This window comes from Haemorhous mexicanus, chromosome 3, assembly GCF_027477595.1.
Source record: "Haemorhous mexicanus isolate bHaeMex1 chromosome 3, bHaeMex1.pri, whole genome shotgun sequence".
Classification (NCBI taxonomy): domain Eukaryota; kingdom Metazoa; phylum Chordata; class Aves; order Passeriformes; family Fringillidae; genus Haemorhous; species Haemorhous mexicanus.
Genome location: NC_082343.1, coordinates 21,236,362 through 21,260,408, shown reverse-complemented (window position 1 = coordinate 21,260,408; position 24,047 = coordinate 21,236,362). Strand labels below are relative to the sequence as shown.

Below are 24,047 nucleotides of genomic sequence, written 5' to 3'. Positions count from 1 at the left end.
ATGTCTGCAGCATTATATAAACACTTATTTCCTTGTGAATCATTAATGTTTTAAGGTATTTCTTTTCCCTGCAAGAGAAACTATATCTGGGGATTAACAGGATTGTTCGTTGGAATTCATGTGGAAGCATAACTGCAGTAGCTGAGAAATGATCATGTTTCCTTTTAGTTCTCAGCAAGAGTAATTGAATGTTGAATATCTTACTAAACGCTGGACTGTGACAGTGTGTTAACACTCCAACTATCTCCTAACAGCAGGGCAATTATTTGCTGAGTGGGATTTTTATAAATCCCCTGGCAGTAGTATGTCCTGATAATTATGATGAAGTGCACTGGTCAGTGTTGATTCAGCAATCCCATCTCTAGCAAATATTTCATTCACAGCTCTCCTTCATGCTTTTACTTTTATGGCTTTTAAAGATCTCTTACCTCTCCTCTCAGTTTGCTTAGGTTTTTTTGCAAAATACAGTGGAGCAAAAGAGGATTTTCAAGTTAAGTCCCTGTTTTGTTGAAGTCTTTTCTTTCTCATTTAACTCCTCATTAAAAGACCAGAGTGAGAAAGTAGCATTTTATTTAGATTCTTACTGTGACAACCACTTGCACAAGCTTCCTCCCTCAAAGCAGTTTTTTTCAAGATTAAATGACTGTTAAATTAAACATTTATATTCATGATATATGTTGATTATTTCAGTCGTTCAGAGTTTATATGAAAAAAGCAATTAAAACATAGCATGTCTTTATTATTGCTTAGTTAAGTTACAGTAAAAATATGTAAATATATCAGAACACACTTTCTATTGATTTAATCCTTGCAATTTATCTTCAGCTCAACTTTGTCAATTTTTAATTTTGCATGTGTATTATTATTTGCAATACAATAGCTATGCTGTATCTTAGAACATATTTGGTTTGCAATTTTTTACATAGACTTCAAAAGCTCAGCCAAGAAGTAGGAAAGAAGACTAATAAATAAACAATTAATAAATTGAAGTTGCAGAATCTAAACTGCTCAGGATTTATTATACCACTTGGGATCACCTATCTTTCTGATGTACTGTCCTGCATAGTTAACACAGCCTTGGTTTTCCCCTTCTACCTGCACCTTTTTCTTTCCTTTCTCTCTTTCTTCTTTCAATTTCTTTTGTTGCTGCCTTAATTCATAGTTTAGCTTTCAAGACAACTTCTTAATAATTTTCTTCTTTTATTCTGGAAAAACAATAATTTAGACAGAAAGAGTTAACTCTTGCTCTCTGTATCGAAGTGATAAACAGGAAAAGACAAAAATGGATATTCTTCAGCACTGAGTAAATACAGCATTAGTGGTGGAAGCAATTCAGACCATAAAATCCCTAAATATTTTCCTTGCTAATGTTTATTAAATTAATATTTGTTTCCTTATGATTTTTTCTTTCTTTATATTTAAGCATTAATTATAAGGATAAGAAAATGATTGGGAGAAAACTAAATGGTAAAGTGTTAGAAATGCAGAAGGATTCAAAATATTAATGTAATGCTAAGGATGACTGCGTAACAAATGGTACATTTGCCAGTATGCTTGACCTGATGCAATTAATATTCCAGGTCACGCTTGGGTTTCCATGATGGAAGGTCTTAGGCAGAGAATTCTAGGGGAAAATATATCTATTGTATAACTCATTTCTCTCTCTCACTCTTTCTTTTACCTTTTTTTTTTTTTTTAATTTTATTTTCCCTGACAAGTCGGAACCATCGTCTTAAAAAAAATTATATCTCTGCTTTCACACCTCATTTGCCATATTCACCACTGGGCCACCGTTCACCAGAAGGGCTTGATGTAAGGAGGTCAGTAAGAAGCTATTAGCAGAGTCCCCTCCTGAGATTTCTTTGGTCTTATTGAGGTGGAAGTTAGCATGACAGTACTGCAAATAACTCAGCTGTAAGTTTTTTTAACAGTTAGCACAGATTTCCCCATAGTGTTTGTCAGTTTAGAAAATTGTTCCTGGAAATGAAGTCCTGAAAGCTGGCTTTGACAGAGACCCTTCTTAGTGTTGAAGAGCATGGGTACAGAAAAATATGTTATTTTTTCTGCAGACCAGAGGTACGTTTTTGTAATCTATGATAATATTTTGGAGCGTTACATATTTTCTTATGGACTAAAGGTGGGGAAAATATTGAAATCACAGTATGGGGTAATATACAAGACAGATACTTTTCTACCATTGAAAAAGCAGTATTAAGTACAACGGTTTTGTGGCTGAGAGAATATTTTATTAAAGTAAGGAAAGAAAATGAATTAATGCTTTTAATAAATTGTATTTGTCTCAAGAAGATATTCAAATGTATTAATTACTAAAGGCTTTGATCCCCCAAATTCTTAGATTTCTGTAGACTGCCAGCTCCCTGCAGAGGACAGAATGAATAGGGTATTCATCACCACATTGCACAGTGCAAGAAATTCCAAAAACAAGACTAAAACTTGCAGAGATATTTTTAAGAAAGAATGGAAGCAATTTTTCCAGTGATTGATCTAAACTGGAAAATAGAATCAAACTCATCCCCTTGTCTCTCCTACCATATTTTACCAATTTTAAATCTGGGCCTAACCTTACCACAAACCTTGGGGAATTTAGAATAAACTAGTATTAATTTTATCTGTCTAGATACTAACTGTGTTGATTGCTTTGTTATGTGTCTTGTTGAACACCTCAACATATATAATTAAAATGTAAAGTAATTAACAAGGATTGCTTGAAAAATCATTATTTAAACATGCACTTTGTAATCAATTTTGACCAGATCTTACAAAGAGTTTCACCTGTAGAAGAAGCAAAAACTTTTAAAGCATCTGGTTGGCCTCTCTAAATTACAAATCTATTTTTATAGTTGATATAATATCTGTATGCATTTAACCTGAGAGTATGTAAAAAAAGGGCAACAAAAGATGACTCTTTGTTAAGACATCTTTTCAGCAATAATAATTACAAAGACACTGAATCAATAGATTTCCACATTTATTATGGCTAATTTTGGTTTCATTAAAAGTGCTAAAAGCCAATTTTATTAGTGCTCTTTATTATTCAGTAGCATTTCACAGTATTTGAACCCTTTATGAACTATAGTTTTTTATTACTGCCAAACATTTAATCAAAGAAGCACAAAATAGAATATGCACAGTATTTTAATAGAGATTGCAAAATGCAGTTTCAGAAAGCCATTTTACTCATGGAGACACACTATCTCTTGGTGTGACTAAAAGAAATACCTAGACAGAACATTGTTTTAAAGTTATTCTTGCATTTCATTCTCCAGAGGAAGAACATTTAAATTATTTCAGATACTGTCTTTTTACCCTTTGGAGAAACAAACCCAAACCTCAAACCTGTGTTATGTGGATTGAAATAATTGAATAAAGTGAAAGATTTCCTCCTCAATTTGCTATTCAGCTTTTTTTTTTTTTTTTTTTTTTTTTTTTTTTTTTTTTTTTTTTTTTTTTTTAAGAAAAGGCTTAAAAATGAGTGTAAATTTTGGGAAGACTCAGCCCTGATCAGGATCTGTTGCCAATCAACAAATCCATGCCTGCCAACTTTAGAGAGATGCTATTATGCCTTAGTGTTTTCTTCCAGATCACCCTGATGCTTCGTGATGAGCATGGAGATGTTTCTCTTCTGGAAAATATTTAAATTTTCAGTGCCATTGTGACATTCTATAAAATGTGTTTCACGAACATATCACGAGAGCAGGGTCTCTCCCCACGTTTGGGAACCTCTGCATGCTTGTGGCATGGCTAGACCCACAGCTGAGTATGAATGGCATAGGAAGGGGTGGAAAAATGAAGCAACAGCACAGTGAAGAGTTCAGTGAAATATGTGAAAAAGGTTATTACTTTTCTATTTACTGTCATCAACATAATGAGGACAAAAAATTCATTTGTCATAATGTAGGCAGATCCAAAGGCTGTGGTAGGATGAATGAGTGCAGTGGTATAATGACCATGGCATAGAGATGGTTTGTGTATCTCCAGGAAGGGATCTTATTTGTGTGATTCTAATGCATTCCATTTGTATGGAATCTGTGGTGACTGTGGCGTTTTATATTTGAGAGAACTTGTGAAAAAAGTATATGGTGTAACTGCGTTCAACAATTGTGGGAGAGTGCAATAAATTCCAAGACAGCTCATGGAACTTGTCTTTATGTAGCACTTACAGACCACCAAGTGGTCACAGGCAAAACTCCACCGGGCTGATAAGAAAATTGCAGTATAACAATGCATGAAGTACTATGAAAATAATAACAGCATGAGGAGAGTCTGTGACTTTATGAGATGTTTATGTGAGTACAAGCCAGATCTGCAGAACAAAATATTAAGTTGCAGCTGGACTTTATAGATCACAGAGATGGACCTGGAATTTCCCATTCACTCCAGTGATTCTGCTTGCCTGCAGTTTGAAGCACGGATCCCTGCCATTCTAATTTGGCATCCAGAGGAGCTGAAGGAACAGCCAGTGGTTTTTTGGCATACATATGTTTCTACCACTTACCTCTATTCAAGTACTCTTTCCCACTGTACATTTTACCCATTAATGAAATAGTTTGTAGGGTATGCTCTAAGAGGAGAACAAATAACAGAGGACCAAAATAAATTGCTATTAGACCCATACAACTTAGAGATGAAGAATGTAGCTTTTCAAATTTTAAATAGCCCAACACTATTTTGAATAAGCTGAATACTTTTTTAAAAAAGTATCTGTTAGACCTTATGTTTTATATGTACCTTATTTAATTTTTTGACACAGGAAACTGGAACTTCCCAGTAGGATATGTTAATGAAAAATGTATTAGAGCTCATTGGGGAGAGTTCTGTCCTCTCAGCCCCTAGAGTTTAATACTTTATGAGGAGGCTGATGCCCTACACAGTTTTCTCATGGGTACTCAGTAGTGCTCCAAAAAAGCAATACAAGATTTTAAACATTTACTCTTCTCCTTAACTTTCCCCACATCTTGAAACCAATTTCTTTCCCTACTACTTTTATTCAAGGTTTATTAGTAATTAATATTATGATAAATGTGAAGGACAATATATTTTCACTGAGCAAGTCTACTTTAAAAGTTTTAGTATACCTTTGAAGAAAATATAATTATCTTTAAACAACCCAGTATCTTTAAATTTTTGTATATTTTAATGATATGTCATCTGTTTTATGGGAAATTTAGTGGCTTTGTGCAATATGGAAAAGGAATTCTCATATTTAACAGTTCATAATTAATTCAGTAAACTCACATATGTCTGTTTGGGAATTGTTTATATACAACTGATAAAATGCCTACATATATAGGTATGATTTGGGAACAGTCTGTCACAAAATTTTGACTTGCTAGATATTCACAGATTGTTAATGATGTAGATTGCTTAAACAGAATTTGAAATATGTGTTTTATATCCGTAATTGTTATATTATACCGCACTAGTCATACAATTAGTGATGTAAAAAATAAAATCAAATTCAGTGGCAAATGAACCTTTCTATTTTAGTCACAATTTAGAAATCATTGTGCTAAATATTTGTTTTTCACATGTTTTCTGCTGTTAAGTCTAAACACATTGTAATAGCTATTCAGGAATTTATTATGGACATTTTGTTGGGAAAAAACAATTATTGGGTTTTGATATTCCAAAAAATCTCTTCTATTTCTCCTTAACTATTTCTCTTAACTTGACTGATTTACTTTTAAAAGTGTAGCAGGTGCCACTGTCTGATTTTGATCATAGTTTATGTAGAAATTTAAATGAGTTGAAGTCAAAGATGATCCCATTTTCTGCACAGATTCCTGGCGTCTACAATTCACCATTCAGGAAATCCCCAGATCCAATGGAACTGCTGCTGCGGCAGTCAAAGCCACTGACCCACAGAAAGCAGCAAGTGAAGAGTCCCTTTGCTGACGAGCTCTATGGCTGGCCAACCTGTAAAAAGCCTCCAGCTTTTGTCACATCACTGCCTGTGCTACCTGCTGACAGACAGAAACCTCAGGTAACATGTTCCAGTGACTCTGTGGCAGCTTTTGCTCACATCTTTTAGCAGAGATTATCACAGAATATCTTGAGTTGCACCATCAAGTCTGAAAATCCCTTTTGTGAATGTTTTTTCAAAATATAAATCTAGTGCTTGCATTGAAGATATAAAGTCTTTGACACAGATTTGTCTTACAGAAAAAAGAAATCTAGATGTTATGTAGAAATAGGGAAATATTAATTCTTTATATGTTGTTTTTGTCCTTTGAGGAAAAAAGGTAATTTATGATATTTCAAAGATATGACCTGATATAATTGAGTATAATTGACAGCTAGAATTCTTAATTTCCAATCTTAAATCATTAAAAAAAGGAGAAATGAAAGGTGATCCTACTTACTTACAAAAGTAAGCAGTTGTGATAGTTTTGTCCTCAGTTTGCAATTGTTTTCCATTTGAAGACTGAGGCATCCTTTCAGTTCAGAATCGTTTCTGCTCTCTTGTGTGAGATGTGTGAGAGCTTTAATAACAATAACGTTCTGCTCCATCGCAACCAATTTGTCCAGCTTCAATTATTAACTGTCATAGTCTCAATTTTAACTTCAGTGATGTTACCTTTTTAACTTCAGATGTGATGTCACCATATCTGACAGGTAGATTTTTTCCTTTTCTGTAGAGTTATGGACATCAGTGAGATAATGCATAAAGTGAATGTCTCACAAGATGGCAAAATAGCTTTTTCCCCCTTATTATCAAAACCTGCTGGGAATGTTCTCTCTTCTTTTGAGAACTTTGTGTTTCACACTTGATGACAGTACAATGACATGTAGCTTTTGCCAGTAGGTGCCTTATACAAGTACTTTAGGGATAGTAATATTTTGAGTTTCCCTCTACTCTGAAGAATTTTTCAGTTTGCCCAGTCAACTGAATCCATTCTATATTTAAATGTCCTTATTTGTACCTGCTTAGAAAGGCAATACTTCTAAATGAGTCCTTCTTAGCAACTTCCAGTGAAACTATGACCTATCTGCAGAATGTAACAACTTGAGCAATAAGCAATGCATATATATATATCTCTTTAATGGTGTTTTACTTCTCTGAATCAATATTGCTCTCCACAACTCTCTGAAAGGAGGCTGTAAGACAGGTGGGGACTGGTCTCTTTTCTCAGGCAACAGGACAAGAGGGCATAACATCAAACTGTACCAGGGAAGGTTCAGGCTGGACATCAGGACAAATTTTTTCACTTAAAGGTGGTCAGGCATTAGAACAGACAGACCAAGGAACCAGTGGAGTCACCATCCCCAGAAATGTTCAAGAAATGAGTGCACATGGCACTTAGTGCTATGGTTCAGTTTGATAAGGTGGTGTTTGGTCAAAGATTGGACTCAATGATCTTGGAGGTCTTTTCCAACCTTTATGATTCTATGATTCTAAGATGGTCTGTGATTCTGTGATTCTAAGAAGGCCTATGAGAATGCCTCTGGAGAAGTAGAGGTGAGCCCACTGCTCATAACAGCAAGAATCAACTTCAGGGCAGCTCTCCACCTTTGTCTTTCCTTCCTTGTGTTGTCCCTATCCTGACTGCTTTGAGATTCCTCATAGAACGATCTCACATTAGAATTGAAACAAAGTGTGAGCTAACAGGCAGTTTGGGCGATTGGGGAGTTTGGAGTTGACATAAACATGACATTATAGCTTTACCTTCTGGGACTAAGGGGGCTATGACAGTCCTTGAGCAGGATGTGACTGGCTGCATTGTCTCTCAAGAAAGAGGGAAGCTTTTGCCTAGTGAAGATGGTGAAGGAATCAGGCTTTTAAATAAATAGGGAACTCACAGTTCTTCCATTGTTAAGGTGCTCTTGCAAAATTGCTTTACTGTATACAAAGTGTCTTACAAGCTTCTGCTTGGATTTGGAATATTTTATAGACCTTTCTAAGTTCAGACACACACAGCAGTCATGCACAGATAGCCTTTTAGAACAAACCAGAAGAGTTCTGTTTATTTTCTGCACCTCAAAGAGGGAATTTACTATATAATACTTTAATCCTTTCAGCACCCTGGGATATACACTGTGGGGTAAATTTTCAAAGCACAGCGCGTGGATTTAGCTGCCCGACTCTTATTGATGTTAATGGGAGTCACGCGGCTAAATCCCTGCACAACACTTTGACAATTTAGGGTTGTATGTCTAAGAAAAGGACACTGGTTTGAGCTGATGAAACAGCTGGAAATGAAAACCCACTGGAACACATCATCCTGAAAGTTGTCTGGTGTGACCAAAAGAAATTTAATTACTATATATACTTGTGTTCTTTGTGGTAACACTTTTTGGCACCACGCTTCCTTTTCTAATATCTGTCTGACTCACTTGTTACTTTTTTTCAGGTATCTAAAATTTTTATTGCCCCTAGGTTTGGATGTTTTATATGAGGGTGTCAATTATATATGTTTAAAACAAAAAATAAAAAACTATCTTTCAGTTTTCTCTTAGGGAAATGGGTATTTAGCATTTAATAGGTAAGGTCTGTGTGTGTAAGATAGTGTATTTAAAAGAAAGATTTTAATGATGCTTCTACATCAGTTAGATCTATCATTTTTATTACTGAGTTAACTAGAATTATAGTTTGATAGAAACACGGATAATGCTAAAATTAGTCATCTATTCATTAAAAGCTGTTAATAACAGAATGCACATTACCATTTAGATCTTTTGCATGCTGTTATCTGTTGTGGAATGGGGACAGTGAGGAATGAATAATTTAATGCAGATCATATTTTTTATTATGAACTTCTGATGTTATGATGAAGTAGTAAGAGTGCTGATCTGCTAACCTTTTTTGGTAAACCAGTTGGTACCAAGAAGACTTATGCTACTCAGTACAAATTCCAAACACAGAGCATAGAAGTGTATGAGTTTCTTTCAGGGTAAACATTGTTGGTTGACTCCTACCATTCTTTTCCAAGCCTGACCTCCCCATAAATATTTCCATTTTGAAGCACGATGCTTGGAACACTTACAAGCATTGTCAATTTGAAAACTTTTTTTAAGCACCAATCTACCAGAGTTTCCACAAGTCTTAATCTTGTAAAATGCAAATAGACACATGGACTTTGTAGAGGCCTCCGTTTAAGATACATACCTGAGGTCCCTATTTCTAACTAAATTCCTTCAAATACATGATTCAGAGGAAAAGAAAAATCTTCAGGGAATGTTTAGAATTATCTCAGTATTGTAATGTATATACCCTGCTTTCATTAGTGATGTCATAGCCTTATTTTGAGAGACCTTTGCTTAGTTACATCCTTTCCCCCTCTCCTTCTATTAGTAGTTGTAATTTTATTAAACTGTGGACTGTGGGTTCTCTTCTGTATCTGCCTCCTAGTTAGGTCTCAGAAATTAAAAATGAAGAAAACCCCTTGCTTGGATATCTGATTTGGCCCTTATCCTGGAGGAATATGAGTCAATACTTTTCAGTGAAGAAATAATGCAATATTCTGAAAGACTACTTTTAAAATTAAACATATTTTTCTTGGTATTATTTGGTAATAGTACTTGCCTTTCTTCCTTCCTCTATATGTGCACTTAATGCAAACATCTTGTAACAGAATATTCAATTTTTATTATAAATTTTAAACTTCTTTATAACTTGATCATCAGATTATGTATTACTAGAACACTATTGACTAGTTCCGATGACCTGTTCTAATAGTAAGTAGTCTTTCATGGGCGGTAGCACTTCTCATTCTGTTTTAAGACTTTTGTGTTCTTTTAAAATGAACTTATTTTTCATGCAGACTTTGAAAACAGAAACAAGAAAATATCTGCAAGAAGTGTAAATATTATGCTCATTTGCTTGCTTGGACCTTTAAAAAGATCTCCAAATCTTGGTGCTGTGCCTTTAAAAAGTAAAGTTCCAATAAAAATCCATTAACTACTTTTAAATAAAGCAATCCTCCTGTCCAGCTGTGAAAAGTACTAGATGATACTTATTTGCCATTTGTGTTATTTACGGTCCATGACTTTTATGGTAACTGGTTCCTATTATTGGTTTCTATTAATGTAAAACATAAGTGAACATAAATGAGGCGTGAATCATTTCTTTTTATTAGCCCCACAGTCTTCACTCAGTGCTTGCAGTAACTCCAGCTGTGACTTGTTAGTGATAACCTATTTAAAGAAGGATATCTTTAAGAATAAAGGCTGTGATTAGGATTCTTTGTCTGTTCATAGTTTCAAAAGGTTTCACTAGTTCATTGCAAGATCAACAATTATGAAAATAAAAATTAATTTTAATACTTCTAAGTCCGGGCTTGCCATTAAACTGCCATGAGTGACATGGGTGCTAATTATATTCCAGGTAAGTTCTTAAGGGTTAATATTCGAAGTGAGACATAGATAGGATATGTCAATTCAGCAGCACAGAAGAGGACTTCCTGCTATTTATCCATGTTGTTAAATGGTAGATACTGATACAATCAGTTATTAAACAATATACTCTAGGAAAAAAAGACATATATGTGTATTTTTTAAGAATTAAACAGTTCATGTGAAATTAGACCTTTCAGAAATGAACTATGTGTCTATAGTACTGAAGTCATGTGTTTGAATTCTGTTAGAAGAATTGTGTCTTAAGCCATGTATTAAGTTCCCTTCCAGGTAGGTTTATAGTTACATTGAAAAGAGCATGTTCTTTAAAGTTTGTTCTATGCAAAGTAAAATACTTAAGTTTTCTGCTTAAGCAGAATTTAGATATAGTAAATGCTTGTTTTTTATTTCACCAATACTTTTTTCTAAGTAAAAACAAAGTTTTCCTAATCAGTTCGAACAATATATTTATTTAAAATTTAAAGTATTTTTAGTAGGTAATTTGGAGTGCACTCTCTTTGAAGCTTTAGAGTATGTTATCAACCTTTATGTTATTTGTAAGTATACAACATCTTTAATTATTTTGGGAGAAGAGTTTTACTACACTTCCAAATTCTGTGTCCTGTTTCATCATTGATATGCCATGAATAAAAGAGGGGAAAGAAAAGAACTGTAAGCCCAAACAGAGCACTTGTATTATCCTCACCTTTCAGGGGCCGTTCCCCGATCCCGCTAAAGTGTTGCAGCAGCGCTACAAGCCTGTGGAACCAACCCTGCGAGTGAGAGAATCGATGTATTCATCACCAGCCAAGGCCAGAGAGCCAACACAAAGGGAGGAATGGAGAAATCCCATCCATGGCAAGGAGTGAGTTCTTTGGCTCTTCTTATATTGTTGTGAGAATGTTTTCTTTATTCCATTGCTTTCAGAAACCTTTCATGCCTGACAAAATGAAATGTCAAACCTGACAGTTTACTAGAAAACATTTTATGTATATACTTCTAAATTCTGTGTCCTCAGATTATAAACTGCTCAGGGCAGAGACCCTATCTTGTAATTGTGTGACATGTGCCATCCATATCTATGAGTGTCTAAAAGAACTTGTAATGGTAATAATATGTGATGCAACAGATGGCTTTAATGGGGAATAAGAAAACAAATGCAAATTCTGTCTTGCCACATACATCTTGCCAAGGCAAAAACACTGTTTCAGTCTTCATATTCTGGAAACTTACTGATTATGGGAGGAAAAAATGGTGTTGCATGCCAATAAGACTTGTTTTCTCTACCACAGCTCATTTGGAAGGGGAGGGAGCATATGTTGCATGTTAGAACATGACACAAAAACTGGAATAATCTTTGAAGCAGTTTGATTTCCTAAGCCATTGCATCTGTAATAGTGCCAGACAGGCTAGTTCTTTTCCATAAAATCTCAAATACAGGCATAATCCATCACAAAAGATTAAGGCTTCTGTCCCAAAAGATTTAAGGCAGTTGCCAAAATGTTTCCTTTTTAATTTTTTTTTTTTTTACCATGATGACTGTTAAACACTGTTTTATCCAATCATAATAAAAGCCTGCTAAGTCACTTTCTCTGCCTTTGTAGTTAACTAGAAAAAGAATTATGTTTTGCCAACCTTTTCCTTGAATTCACTGCTCTTGGCCCTTCAATACAGAATTCAGGACGGAAGGGAATCACTTTTCCTCAGGAGCAGCCTGTGATCACTGGCACATGATGTTTTGCTATCTTTGATCTGTTTCATGCCTTTTTATCAGCTCCATATTGCTATGTGTCAGATTCAGGACTGGGTCTTAAGAGTGCCAGGATCAATTGTGTTTTCATGGTTTAACTTCTCTGTTTTTATTGTCGGATCATTTCCCCCAATTTAATATTAATAGTAACTTTGAATGACAATTCTATTCAGAAACACTTTTAAAATTAAAAAAATATTTTATTTAGACTACTTTTTCTCTTTCAAACAACATTATTGGTGGGGGTTTTTTTGTTTGGTTGGTTTTTTGTGTTTTTTTTCTGTTTGTTTGTTTAGGGAGAGATAACACTTTTTATTCCTTTCATACCAAAATCATTAGTGAGTTCAGTTACAAGTACAAATATACTCCCATTTTCTATTTCTCTCTCTATTCTTTCATATATTGGTGTGTGGAGGAAGAAACAGCCTATTTTTCACATCTCAGCATAAATTTCTGCTTTTTTTATTTTTATTTTTATATAAAATTTCTGCTGCTGAAATTTAAAAGAACCCCTATTACTAGGTAGTAATTAATACTCTACCTCTCATTTTAAGTGTTTTCTTCACTGAATTAGTTGTGATTGATGCATTCCAACTTAGGATAGATGATGCCCTTCATTTATAGGCATGACTACATTGCCCAGTCTTTATTTGATGAAGTTTACCCCAGACATTACTGTGTCAACACTTTCAGAAGGTCAGATCTTGCAATAAATGTTTCACTGTCTGTTCAGTGACAGAATTGTGAAGATTTGGTCTTATACAATTTAAATTTGAAGCCTCCAACTTTGGTAGATAATATTTCATGTGGGTCTTTATTTACCTTATGGGTAAGGAAGAATTTAATGCCATCCTTAATGCACAGAAGCAATGTCCCAACAATCAATGATTCTCAGCTTCATGCACACTAAATGCAGAGTGTATTATACATTTTCAGGGTGTGATCATTCCATTTGTGCTTCTTATTCAACCAGGCATGCAAGGGTCACATCTGTAACCTTGAAAAGGTGATGACAAAGCTGCAGGTCATCCCCAGGACTAATGCTCACTGGTAATGCTGCAGCTGCTGCATGGGATGTTGGTCTCCAGGGAGGAGCCAGCAAAGGGTTACTCAGATTCTACAGTAGTTTTTTTCTCAGCAGTGTCTATTATGAATTGACAAATTTCTGTTTCTTACTATGTAATTGTGTACATTGGGACTTTATTTCTTCCTGGTAGTGCTTCCTATGCTGATTATTTTTCTGTTTTAGAAAATAAAGAGAGAATGAGCAGCAGAAGTATGCCACATTTGTTGAGAAAGCTTGTGTTTGCATGAATGACATTTGCATTGATACGTATATTTCCAGAGTATATATTGTGTTGGGTCTCTTAGGACAGAAAGATTGTTGGCATGTGCCTGAATTTTTCAGCAACATTCACAATTCTCACAAACCTCTAATTATCAGTGGTTGTTTACAAGATGATAGGATGAGTGTTGCAAGCTCTGAGAAAGTTCTTGCTTTTGACATAATGCACAAAAAATTTGGAAAAGCTGTGAGAGAGTTTGAGGCAGGCAGAAGTAGTATAAATGAAACCAAAAGAGAATGTACTGTGCTCACTTAAAGACACTGCTGGAATTTCCTTTTCTGTAATGGAAAAGCAACTGGGTAATCCAGCCTAATAAGAATGATTCCTTTTTCTCATGTAATTGAAGCTGTTACTACCTTATTGGGCTATTTTTCATACAAATGAAGTGATTTCCCCTTCCACTTGGATAAGAATGACAATTGCATTCCTTTGGGATGGCCACTTAATATAGTGTCTAGTTTGAGACAACTGCTGGATCCAGCAGATTTAGATGAAGCATAAAAAGTTCTTTCCTCAGTTGTGTGCAGGCACATACTGGCCTAATTTTCCAGAGAACAAAAATGTAAATTATTTTCATTAACTTTGATGAAATCCGTCTCATATAATATGCCTCATACTTCGAAGTATGCTATTAAACATCTTTCTGAAGTCAGCAAACATCAGAAAGAGATGCAATGGGGTGATAGCAATAGTGTAAGGCTTAGGTTTCCTAATTTGTTGTAGGCTTCTGGTGTGACATCAGAAACATTATCTCAGCTTCTGGCTGTGTCTGTGCTCAGTGCTGTGCTGAAGGTGCATAGCCTGGTCCTTGTCACACTGGTTCACTGGTGTGCAGCAATGTTTGCACATCCTGCCTGTCCCGTGCTGTGTGAATACAGCAGCACCCAGCTCCTCACGGTCTTATTTCCAGCAAGATTGTGTTTTTCTTTAGAACAGCTGAGGTGCTGTTGTGCTGCCTTGTGCTGGGCAGAACAGATACACTGGCAGAGAAATCAGTGACCTAAATAAGCTCTGTACTTGGAGAGCACCAATATTATGAGCTGCCTGGTATTAAATGTAAGAAAACTTAAAATGCAAGTCATTTTAAGGTTTAGAGTTTTTAAAAATCTTTTAATTTCTAGAGTTATAAAATCTTTTACTGTATCTCTGACTTAGCTGCAGTGAAAATGGCTACTACATTTTTTTGTCATACAAACACAACACATCTGAAAACTTTTTTCAAATTATACTTAGTTTGTCATATGCTTTGCAACTTCAGCAATTGCATATTTTCCGGATTGTTATTGTATTATGATAAACAGGGATTATCATATATTTTCAGATAATGTTTTCTTAACAATTCAACTTCTCTTTGTAACTCTTCCATTTATTTTAATTACTAGCACAGTGTGCAACATTTATTAATCAGCAGAGTCTTTTTAAGTTAAAATACTAAATTAGCTAACCCCATTAACACAGAATACTCCAAACAAGCAGTAATAGGAGAGGTAGTTACTGTGCAAATCGTATTATACATGCGGGTGCTCTAGGGCACAGTTAAGCATGATTACCCTCTTTTGATCCAGTATTCCTCTGCTTCTTCCAGCTAATTTCCACTGGAAATTTACAAAGTAGCGCCTTCATTTTTCCATCTTAATTTTTCTAATGAAGTTCTGGTACTTTATAACACTGGGAATGCAGATAATAAGTCTGTGTATAATTAAGAAGTTCCGGAACTTGCTGCAGAAGACATCTCTTTTGCTTCCTACAGGAACTAGGCTGTGCTTTTATTTGCCGCATTACATTATTGCAGACAGGGGTTAAATAAAAATGGCCAGAGAATTTTTAGATTTACTGATGTTACAATCAAAGTGATTGATACTTTTTCAATAAACCGTGTATTTAGTATATTACCAGAAACAATATTTGTATTAAGGCCCCCAACAGACTTCTCATGGCAAAACCAGTGCACTAAAGATAATGTCAGTAGATATGCTAAATAAAATACTCCATCTTTATTCTTGTATCTAACACTTTGATTTTAATATACATGCATTATAAACTAAATAATGTCTGCCCTGCTGCAGTTGTTTTGCTATAGAAAACCATTATGCTTCCTTCTTTGTTCCCCAAGTGAAAAAATTGGATTTGATGAAAAAAATTACTTCAGGTATAATACAAATTTGAAAGGTTAAAATTGATGTCGTGTTTTATTAAAGAAAAAAAAGAAGATAAAATATTCACAGATTCCTGATAGAGAAGCATGGCTTGTTGGGAGCTAATTGTTCACGGAGCTCTTCAAAGCGAGATGAATTTGAATTAAATCAAGACAACAAAGAATTGAATTGCTATTGTATAAAACCACTTTATATAAAAATTTAACAATGTCATAGAATTAATATTTTGCTGGCATTTTCCCTACTAAATTACAAAACTGTACAGTACATACAAATGTAAAAGTTTAAAAAGTCGTGTAACTGTACTCTGTTCTATATTTCTAACTGTGCCCTGGCAGTGCAGCATGTGTGGCAGTCCAGTAGTAGATCTGGCAGATCTTTCTCAAAAGCCTGGGTATGTTTTGAAGCTTTTCTGAGTTGAGGATTACCTGCTTGCTCCACTAGACTGCTGGGATTTTGCCTCTTGGCAGATTCAGAGAGCACGCTGATGGATCACTCCGTTTTTTTGTGGCCATTTAAATTTCAATAAGAAATCACTGCCTCTGTCCTGTGTCCTGTTGATAGGTTCCGTATAGCACTGGGACACTCTTGCCCAGAAGTCAGTGATGGACCTGGGAAATTCTCCTTCCTGCTTGTGCTGCTGTGCTCCTTTCACACTGCCATAGACACCCAAAACCAGTTCCGACTGCTGCTTCTGTCATCTCTGTCAACCAAGTTCAAAAACCTTCAGCATGTAAAAGGCCTTTCCAACTCCTGTCAAAGTAGTAAGAGAGATTTCAATAAAAGAGGCAGACTAAACGGTAGAAATGGTAGGTGAGGAATGTAGGAACAAAAATCGTGGAGGGGGAGTCTAAATGTGTGAGGGGAAAAGGGTTTAGAAAGATGAAATTAATAGTAGAAGGAAGGTCTGGGACAGGACGAGGGACAAAACAATTTTTTTTTTTGTTAGCAACAAATATCTGTAGTCTTTGAAATTTAAATACCTCTAGCAGCTGTGAGGTCCTGGTTTGGCTACTAAGTGAAGCCTTCTAAGTCTTTTTAGGCTAATTAGGTTGGGGTCCTGGCAGCAGTGCAGCTGGCCTTCATCACCAGTGACACAGCCAGCCTTGGTCCTGATCCTTCTCTGGTTATGTATGAGTAATACTGCCAATTGTAGTTTCTCATTTTTGGTTCCAACCCTTTCCTCATTTTGATTGTACTCTTTGGCATATTTCTCATTCAAGCTGATATTAAATATTTTTTCATTTTTCAATATATTTCTTTAGGGAAAGTTCACCTTCCATTAAGTCATCTTTTTGGAAGTCTCAGCTTATACTGACTGTTTTTTTATAGCCCAATAAAGCATTAGTACAGAATTTAGTTCTTCTTTCATTGTTACTTCTGTCTCTGTCATGTTTACTGAAAACATTTAAGAATTTCTGAATTTACACTTAAATCACAAGGAAAAGTTGAAAACTAAATGTAGGAATAATGAGTGTATGTTTTGAAATCTAAACGATTGAAATCTAAACTTGTACAGTTGATAACGGTATCCTTTATTTGTCTGAATTTAATGTTCTTCTTCCATCACTCCCTTCTGTCACTTTCAGAGCATATACTGCCATTAATTTTGGGACAAGCTGTGTCAGGTGTATTCAAAGATGTACAGAACATAATAACATTATTGACGTGTTTTGCAGTGCTATTACTTCTTGTTATTATTATTGGATGGGGGGATGTAATGACTTTGGTATTACTCCCATTAATTTGGTTTCCCTGCTTAACACAAAAAATTGTTGTAATTCTTTTAATTACTTACTCACGTAATGTAAATTCTCGCTTACTTTAAGCAGACACTGAATTTACAAGCATGTTGTTAGAGAATCATCACTTTAAGGATTTACCCCCGACTCTGAGAACAGAACTGTAAACAGAAGAAAAAGCTTCTACTTGATACCATTATCCTCTATTATATTTTTTTGTTTCATTTAAAAGAAAATACTGCTCATTCTGTCTCAAAGTGTTAATTTTGGGGTGTTCTTTTGAATCATAGTAGAACCTATGTTATTCTGAGAATTTGTTTGCCAAAAAACCAAAAATTAACTGATCCGCAGTAAAATCAAAACCTCCATGTAGAATGTTTTATTTTAGGAAAATGATAATAATTTACTTCTACTTTCCGCAAGATTTTTAATTATTTTGTCTGTAATGTGTTTTAAATACATGATATTCATATTAAATTATGAATGCTCTGGCTCAACTAAATTCTGTGCATATTTGGGTAAATCCCAAAACTGCAAGCCTTGTCTTCTCAGCTATCCAATCCCCTGAGAAAGCCAATTTTCTTTCATGTCTGAACAAAAGAAAAATGTACTATTAAAATGCAATTCAGAAGTGATAAAAACTGCAAGTGGAGCAGCCGGCTCACAGCACCTTCAATGTATTCTCTGGGACACTGGGGCCACATTAATTTTTGTGTGTGTGTGATGTCCATCCCATGTGCAAATTAGCATTACAAGTACCCTAATCTGTCTTGTGTGAGGGTGTCCTTTCCCATGGGTATACACATGCTACTATAGCCTTTTATTATTTAAAAGTCTGCTAACTCAGGGTTTTCCTTTCACTAACTTTACATGGCATTTGTTTGTGGCACGTGATAGAAGAAGTTGATACAGCTGGAAAGATTCTCAAACTATTTCTTTTTATGAGGTGGAAAGGCAGAAAAACAATTTTTAAAACCACTCAAACAGTTGTTGATACATCAGTTAATCAATATAAATAGTTTTCTGCATCTGTATCAGCTGAGAGACAAAGAAGATTTTTTAAATCCTCATTTTTATAAAAACTTGGTTTGCCCAACTCTTATGGGGACTCTGGATTCTTAAAAGCTTTCAGCTAAGGAAGGGTTCTGAATAACTACACTTCTTGTAATAGGATTTAAAAGTCATATTTTTGACTTCTGAAACATATCTTTCTAATTTTACTGAGAAATATTTTTTCATGCACTTCTAAAATTAAGAACACATGTTGATTTTTTTCAGAATACCAGCAATGATAAACTTAATTTCCAATGTTTTGCTTTATAGTAAAATGTACTTGTTTGTTCTCATTAGTCTCCTGGAAACTGAAATAGATGGAACTAAGATGTGTTTGTAGGGTGTCTTGCAGATCTTCTCTATCCAAGAGGTTTTTCACTTTCCTTCATACAATTTGCTGTGGAACCTACCCAAAAAACCTGTGGTTGTCACTGGCAGTTAGGGACATCCATCTGAAAATCCTTCCAGCAGGTAGCTGGAGCTTTGCTGCTCCCTGGCACTATCTAAGCAGCAAGTCCATCATCATTATCACTGAAAATGAAAGAACCTGGCTCAAAAAGATTGCTAATTAGTACATAATTATAACTTAAGAGTAAAGCACACAGTCTGAGTTCTGAAGAAACAATTTCTCTGCTTTGTGGTTTACAAATATGAGCAAGTTTTTGTTCTGTTAAATGAGAATGTGATTTTTTTAGCTTTGGCTATGACAAAACAAGGATGGCTATCTCCAGAGGTGATGTCTGTCCCTGTGCATGGGGAGTGCCCGCCACTGGCAGCTGGCACAGGCTGCACTCTCTGCTAGGACCTGTGGTATCAGCAGGCACCTCCCAGCAAAGGGGCCCCTGATCGTCCTGCACACATCCCACCAGCTGTCAGTGCAGGTACACACAAAGTAATAATCTACTAATGCAAGTGAACTAAGTTAGATCCTTGTGCAAAAAGTCTTCATTTTGTCCTATTGAAACTCACTGTCTCTTTGCTTCAAATTTAATCTGAAAAAAGCTGCAGGAGAAATTGCAGTAATCCTCTCAGTACTGAGAGGGAACATTAAGAAGGTAGTGAAAAATATCGGGAACATGTGTACACGTCATCTCCTGCAGTATTGACTTACATCAATCCTGTGGCATCTAGAGAAGAACACAACTGATTCTAAAATATTCTTGAATTTCAGATTTCTGCCATTTTCTTCACATCATAAAAATTATGAGAAGTATGAGCCATCACTTTTTAAGTCAGGCAAATATGGCCAAGAACCTTATGGAACTAAATATTTCAGAGAAGTATGTCCTAAGAAGTGGATAGCAGACAAGGTAAGTCACTGCAAAATCAAGAATTTATTTACTTTTTTAGATTGATATTTTATTAGAGCTAAGTGAATTTCAGTATGATCCAGAGATCATGCAGTCCAACAGGATTCTTTCTAGCATGTTATAAAATCACATAGTTAGAGCTGTGATGAGATGTGAAATTTCCTTGACTCTCTGGTAAATTCAGTTTGAGGAAATTCAACACCTGTTGGTCCTACAAGATCAGGATTTAAGATGCTGATTAAGTAAAGCTTCAGTTATATGCATTTTTCCTATGTTTCATTCTGTTTGAATTGCCTTTTCTGATTTAAGAGAGGTTGTATATTTACTCTTACACATTAGGATAAACTTCAGGAAATTATAGGAAAACCTGATTAAAACAACACAATATTTTAGTGCTTACAGTCTTTGGAAAAATCTTAAAACTAGTGAATAGCTGTTTTTTATTTAGAGAAGACCTCATTAAATTGCCTGCTTTGTCAGGAGCACCTCATATATGTCTGGTTTTGTAGTGCTGTAAGAGGTCATTTTTCTAAGAACAAGAGTTTGTGTAGTGTTTGCATTACTTCTACTTGTATTAGGTATCTTAATCACTTTAAAATTTCTGAGTACAAGAAGGATAATGGACTTTGGCCCTTTGCTGCACTCTACCCATACAGTTAGGGGACTGGAGCATCTTTTGTAGGAAGAGAGGCTGAGACAGCTGGAGCACTTCAGTCTGGAAAAGAGAAGGCTCAGGGGAGATCTTATTGAAGTGTATAAACACATGATAAAAGTGAAGGAAGAACAGGACCCCAAAGTTCTCTCAGACTTCATAGTGTCCAGTGACAAGAGCCAATGAACGCAATGAAATTCCATCTGAGCACAAGAAAACACTATTTTTTTATTCTTCTCTTTCTGTATGTGTGACAGAGCACTGGCACAAGTTTCCCAAGAGGTTGTATAATCTTTGTCCTTGGATGTATCCATGGTCTAGGCAACCTGCTCTAGCTTGGGGAGGGGGGGAGAGGGGGGGCGGGCTGTGGAGGGTGATCTTAAGAGGTCTCTTCCTACCTAAACAATTATGGAATTTTGTAAGTTATGATTAATTATTTCCTTGAGAGCAGTGGGCAGTTTAACCTTTGTAAATATACAGCAAGTTCCAAGGAATCTTAGTTTGAGAAGGAACATTTTTAAAAGATTTTTCCACAAAACTTTAAGGTTTAAAAATGAGCTCAGAGTAAAATTTTGGTATTTCAAAATGCATTAACTGTATCTCCTTGCAAATAAAACATCAAAAATCAAAAAAAAAAAATTTCTGGATTTCAAAGGCAAGGAGTGGAAGATATGACTGGCTGAAGTCCCACAGCGCAAGTATGATATATAGAAAGGACCTAAATGTCTTATTTCTGGTACTTGTCTTGTCCTGTAAAGACTTTGTTTTCCAGTTCTTAGCAGTTCTTGCTCAGGCTCAGATGATGGTATCAAAAGCCTAAAGATATTTATACTGTATATCATATCACAGATATATAAACTATGGGCTTAGTTAAAAAAACTCACTTTACTTGCAATCTTGGATAGATACCAACCTAAATCTCTGGTGGTGAATAGCTGTATACATTAACCCAACATGACACAGAGCATTCCAACCCCAATTCTAAATCAATATGAAGCTTCCATTAGGGGCCCCTTACCCCAGCAGAGAGATAGGAGGAGAAAAGGGCTATTTATGACATACCTAATGCTTTAATGGGTCATTATTATCAGGAAAAAACCCAAAAAGAACCACGAAACCTCAAGCTCCTCATGGAAGTTTAATGGAAAAAGGCCTATAGGCAGGTGTGAGGTCATACTTTCCTAACTGTTATATTTGGTAGACCTCTGTGTCACTTTGTTATTTCTAAACTCTATGAAAACTTTGAATATTCAATGCAATGAACAAAATTATCTGTTCTAATGAATCACGAGACTGACGGGCATGTAAAAAAATAGTAGAAAACCAAAAGGATTTTTGCTTAATAGCTTGTCTGCTGAACATAACCCTCTTTTGAGTTTACCACAAGGTTATATCTTTGTGGATGCAACCTCTATTACAACCTAAATAACTGCCATGATCTCTGTTCAGTTTCTGACAGTCTTATGCTAAACAAGTTTCTTGTGTCATTGCTGGTAAGGCTGTGTAAGTTCTTCCAAGGAGTCAAGTCAGTGGTCAGTTGATCAGTGACCTGTCTGAGCTGCTGAGGTATTGTTTAATGTTAATTAATATTCGGTGGCTTTTTTTAATATTAAATACAAAAAGTTTCTTTGTGTGTGTGTGTGCACAAGCATGTCCTAGTTGTATTTTCTGGAGGTTTTCATGTGTTTATTGCTATGCAATTTAATTCAAGTCACAAAATATTAGTATGTAAATTATATAATTACTTTAGAAGCAAAATGAACAACAATGAAAAATATTACCCTGTTATATTTCTTCTGGAAAATGAAAGGATATTAGCATAGGCTTCCTCTAAACATAATGATTACCATATCTATGTGAGGAAAAGTTAGTCGTTCTTTTTTCATCTAGTTATAATCTGAAAATTTTTATCTCACTCCATTTACAGTTAAAAGAAGTTTGAGTTAAGGGAAAAAGTGTTCTGTTCTAATTCTTCATTATAAATAAACAAGGAATGGAAATACTATACCTTTAGTGAAACCGAATCTAGTCAGTTTACTCAGTAAATCAGTATAAAACATAAAACTGCTTATATATTTAAGTTTTACATGATCTATCTAAATACATTGAAATGCCTTTCATAGGATTAATTTAAGACGTTTCAATATAAAAAATTTGATAGTCACTAGGAATTTAATCTAAAATGATAGGTTCCAGCATAGATGGACAGCCAAGGGATCAAATACACTTACTATAGTCTTTCAGCTATCAAAACACTCACATATGTTCATATTTGCTGAGGCAGAAATAATAGCTTACAGTCTTTAATCGGTATTGGAATTAGTTTGCATATGCATTTTAGAAAACTGACTTTAATGACAGCATTTAATGTTTTCTTATTTGTAAAATTCAGGAAGTGATTGTTTAAGATGTTCCGTTCTGATAGATTGTTCCCTCTGATGCCTTATTATAGGTGAATTACAGTACAACTGAATCACAGTTTCATTATTTGCACGGGCATTTTGGCCCGAAACAGGATTTTATTATCTACAAAGCATAAAAATACCCAGGACTGCAAAGAATTAATTTAGAGAACCTAAGCATATTGCACAGAACATAAAGTTGACCTTTACCGTCTGCAGCTTTTGGAATGGAGTGGGATGTGGAACACATCGTAGATTTAATGTGGCACAACGCTGTCTGCAGAAACTTGGGTGGGACTGTGACTGCCTGCCCATTGCGCCCGGTGATTGAATCTGCTGTCACCAGCATCCTGATAATAATGAACATTCAGCTTAATGACCGTGATTATGATTATCATAATTGATGTGCAAGTGCAGTGTGTGGGGATCATTACAGCTGAACTGTACAGCAGAGAAACATGCCTTAGTTATAGATAATTTTACTTTTATGCATTGATTGGGATGAAATACGCCTTTCAAGTTCAACAGGCCAGATTGATATAATTTTAGTAAGATTTCTACATGTATGAATTGATGTTTATGAGCTTCCTGAAAAACATTCATTCTAGTTGTTTGTTTTGAATTGTTTCATTCCATTAATAATGGGAAATAATTAAATAATTAGATGTTGTCTAGTGGAAATCACTTCTAGAATATTGCCAGCATTAATCTAACATCAACTTCAAATAATTCTGATTATCATGGCCTTGCCTGGGCTAGGAAACATAGCTCTTGTAATTCACCACCAACACAATTCTGCTTCTGGTGGGGCAATGGAAGCAGGGGTGTGGTCAACACTGCTGGCATTTTCACACTGTACTATGTAGCCATTAGAGAAGGCAATAGCTGTTCCATGTATAAACTATATCAGTTCCATCTTTGCCACCAGAGGCAGAGAATTACAGGCTCAGATTTATCCAGGGTAGATAAAGGCACAATCAACAGCTTCAGTCAGTTTTGTTGAACAGCGATTGCCTTCAACTGTGATTGCATGAAGTTGCAGAAGTATTTTATTAAATCATGACACATATAACAGATAAAAATGACTATATATTCTAAGCCAGAATTTATATAAAGAATGTCACAACATAAGTATAATGAAAAGTATAGTTTCTTAGTTTTACACTAGGCATAAATTTGGCTCTTTGTCCAAGAACTGGCAGGTTTTCAATCTGGGTTAACAGAGAAAACAGAAAAAATTCTTGTAGTGGGGGAAAGAGATTTTGTCTTTTTGAAAATTAGTT

The 24,047-nt window shown here is 35.2% G+C and overlaps 1 protein-coding gene across 1 annotated transcript in view; it reads left to right on the top strand.

Moving 5' to 3' along the window:
- SPATA17 (spermatogenesis associated 17) overlaps positions 1-24,047 on the top strand; it is an 86,117-nt gene that overhangs the window by 46,607 nt on the left and 15,463 nt on the right. Inside the window, exons 7-9 of the mRNA XM_059843344.1 lie at positions 5,801-6,004; positions 11,067-11,218; positions 19,572-19,710. Of these exons, the coding sequence (XP_059699327.1) occupies positions 5,801-6,004; positions 11,067-11,218; positions 19,572-19,710 (495 nt within the window). The remainder of the gene's footprint in view (positions 1-5,800; positions 6,005-11,066; positions 11,219-19,571; positions 19,711-24,047) is intronic.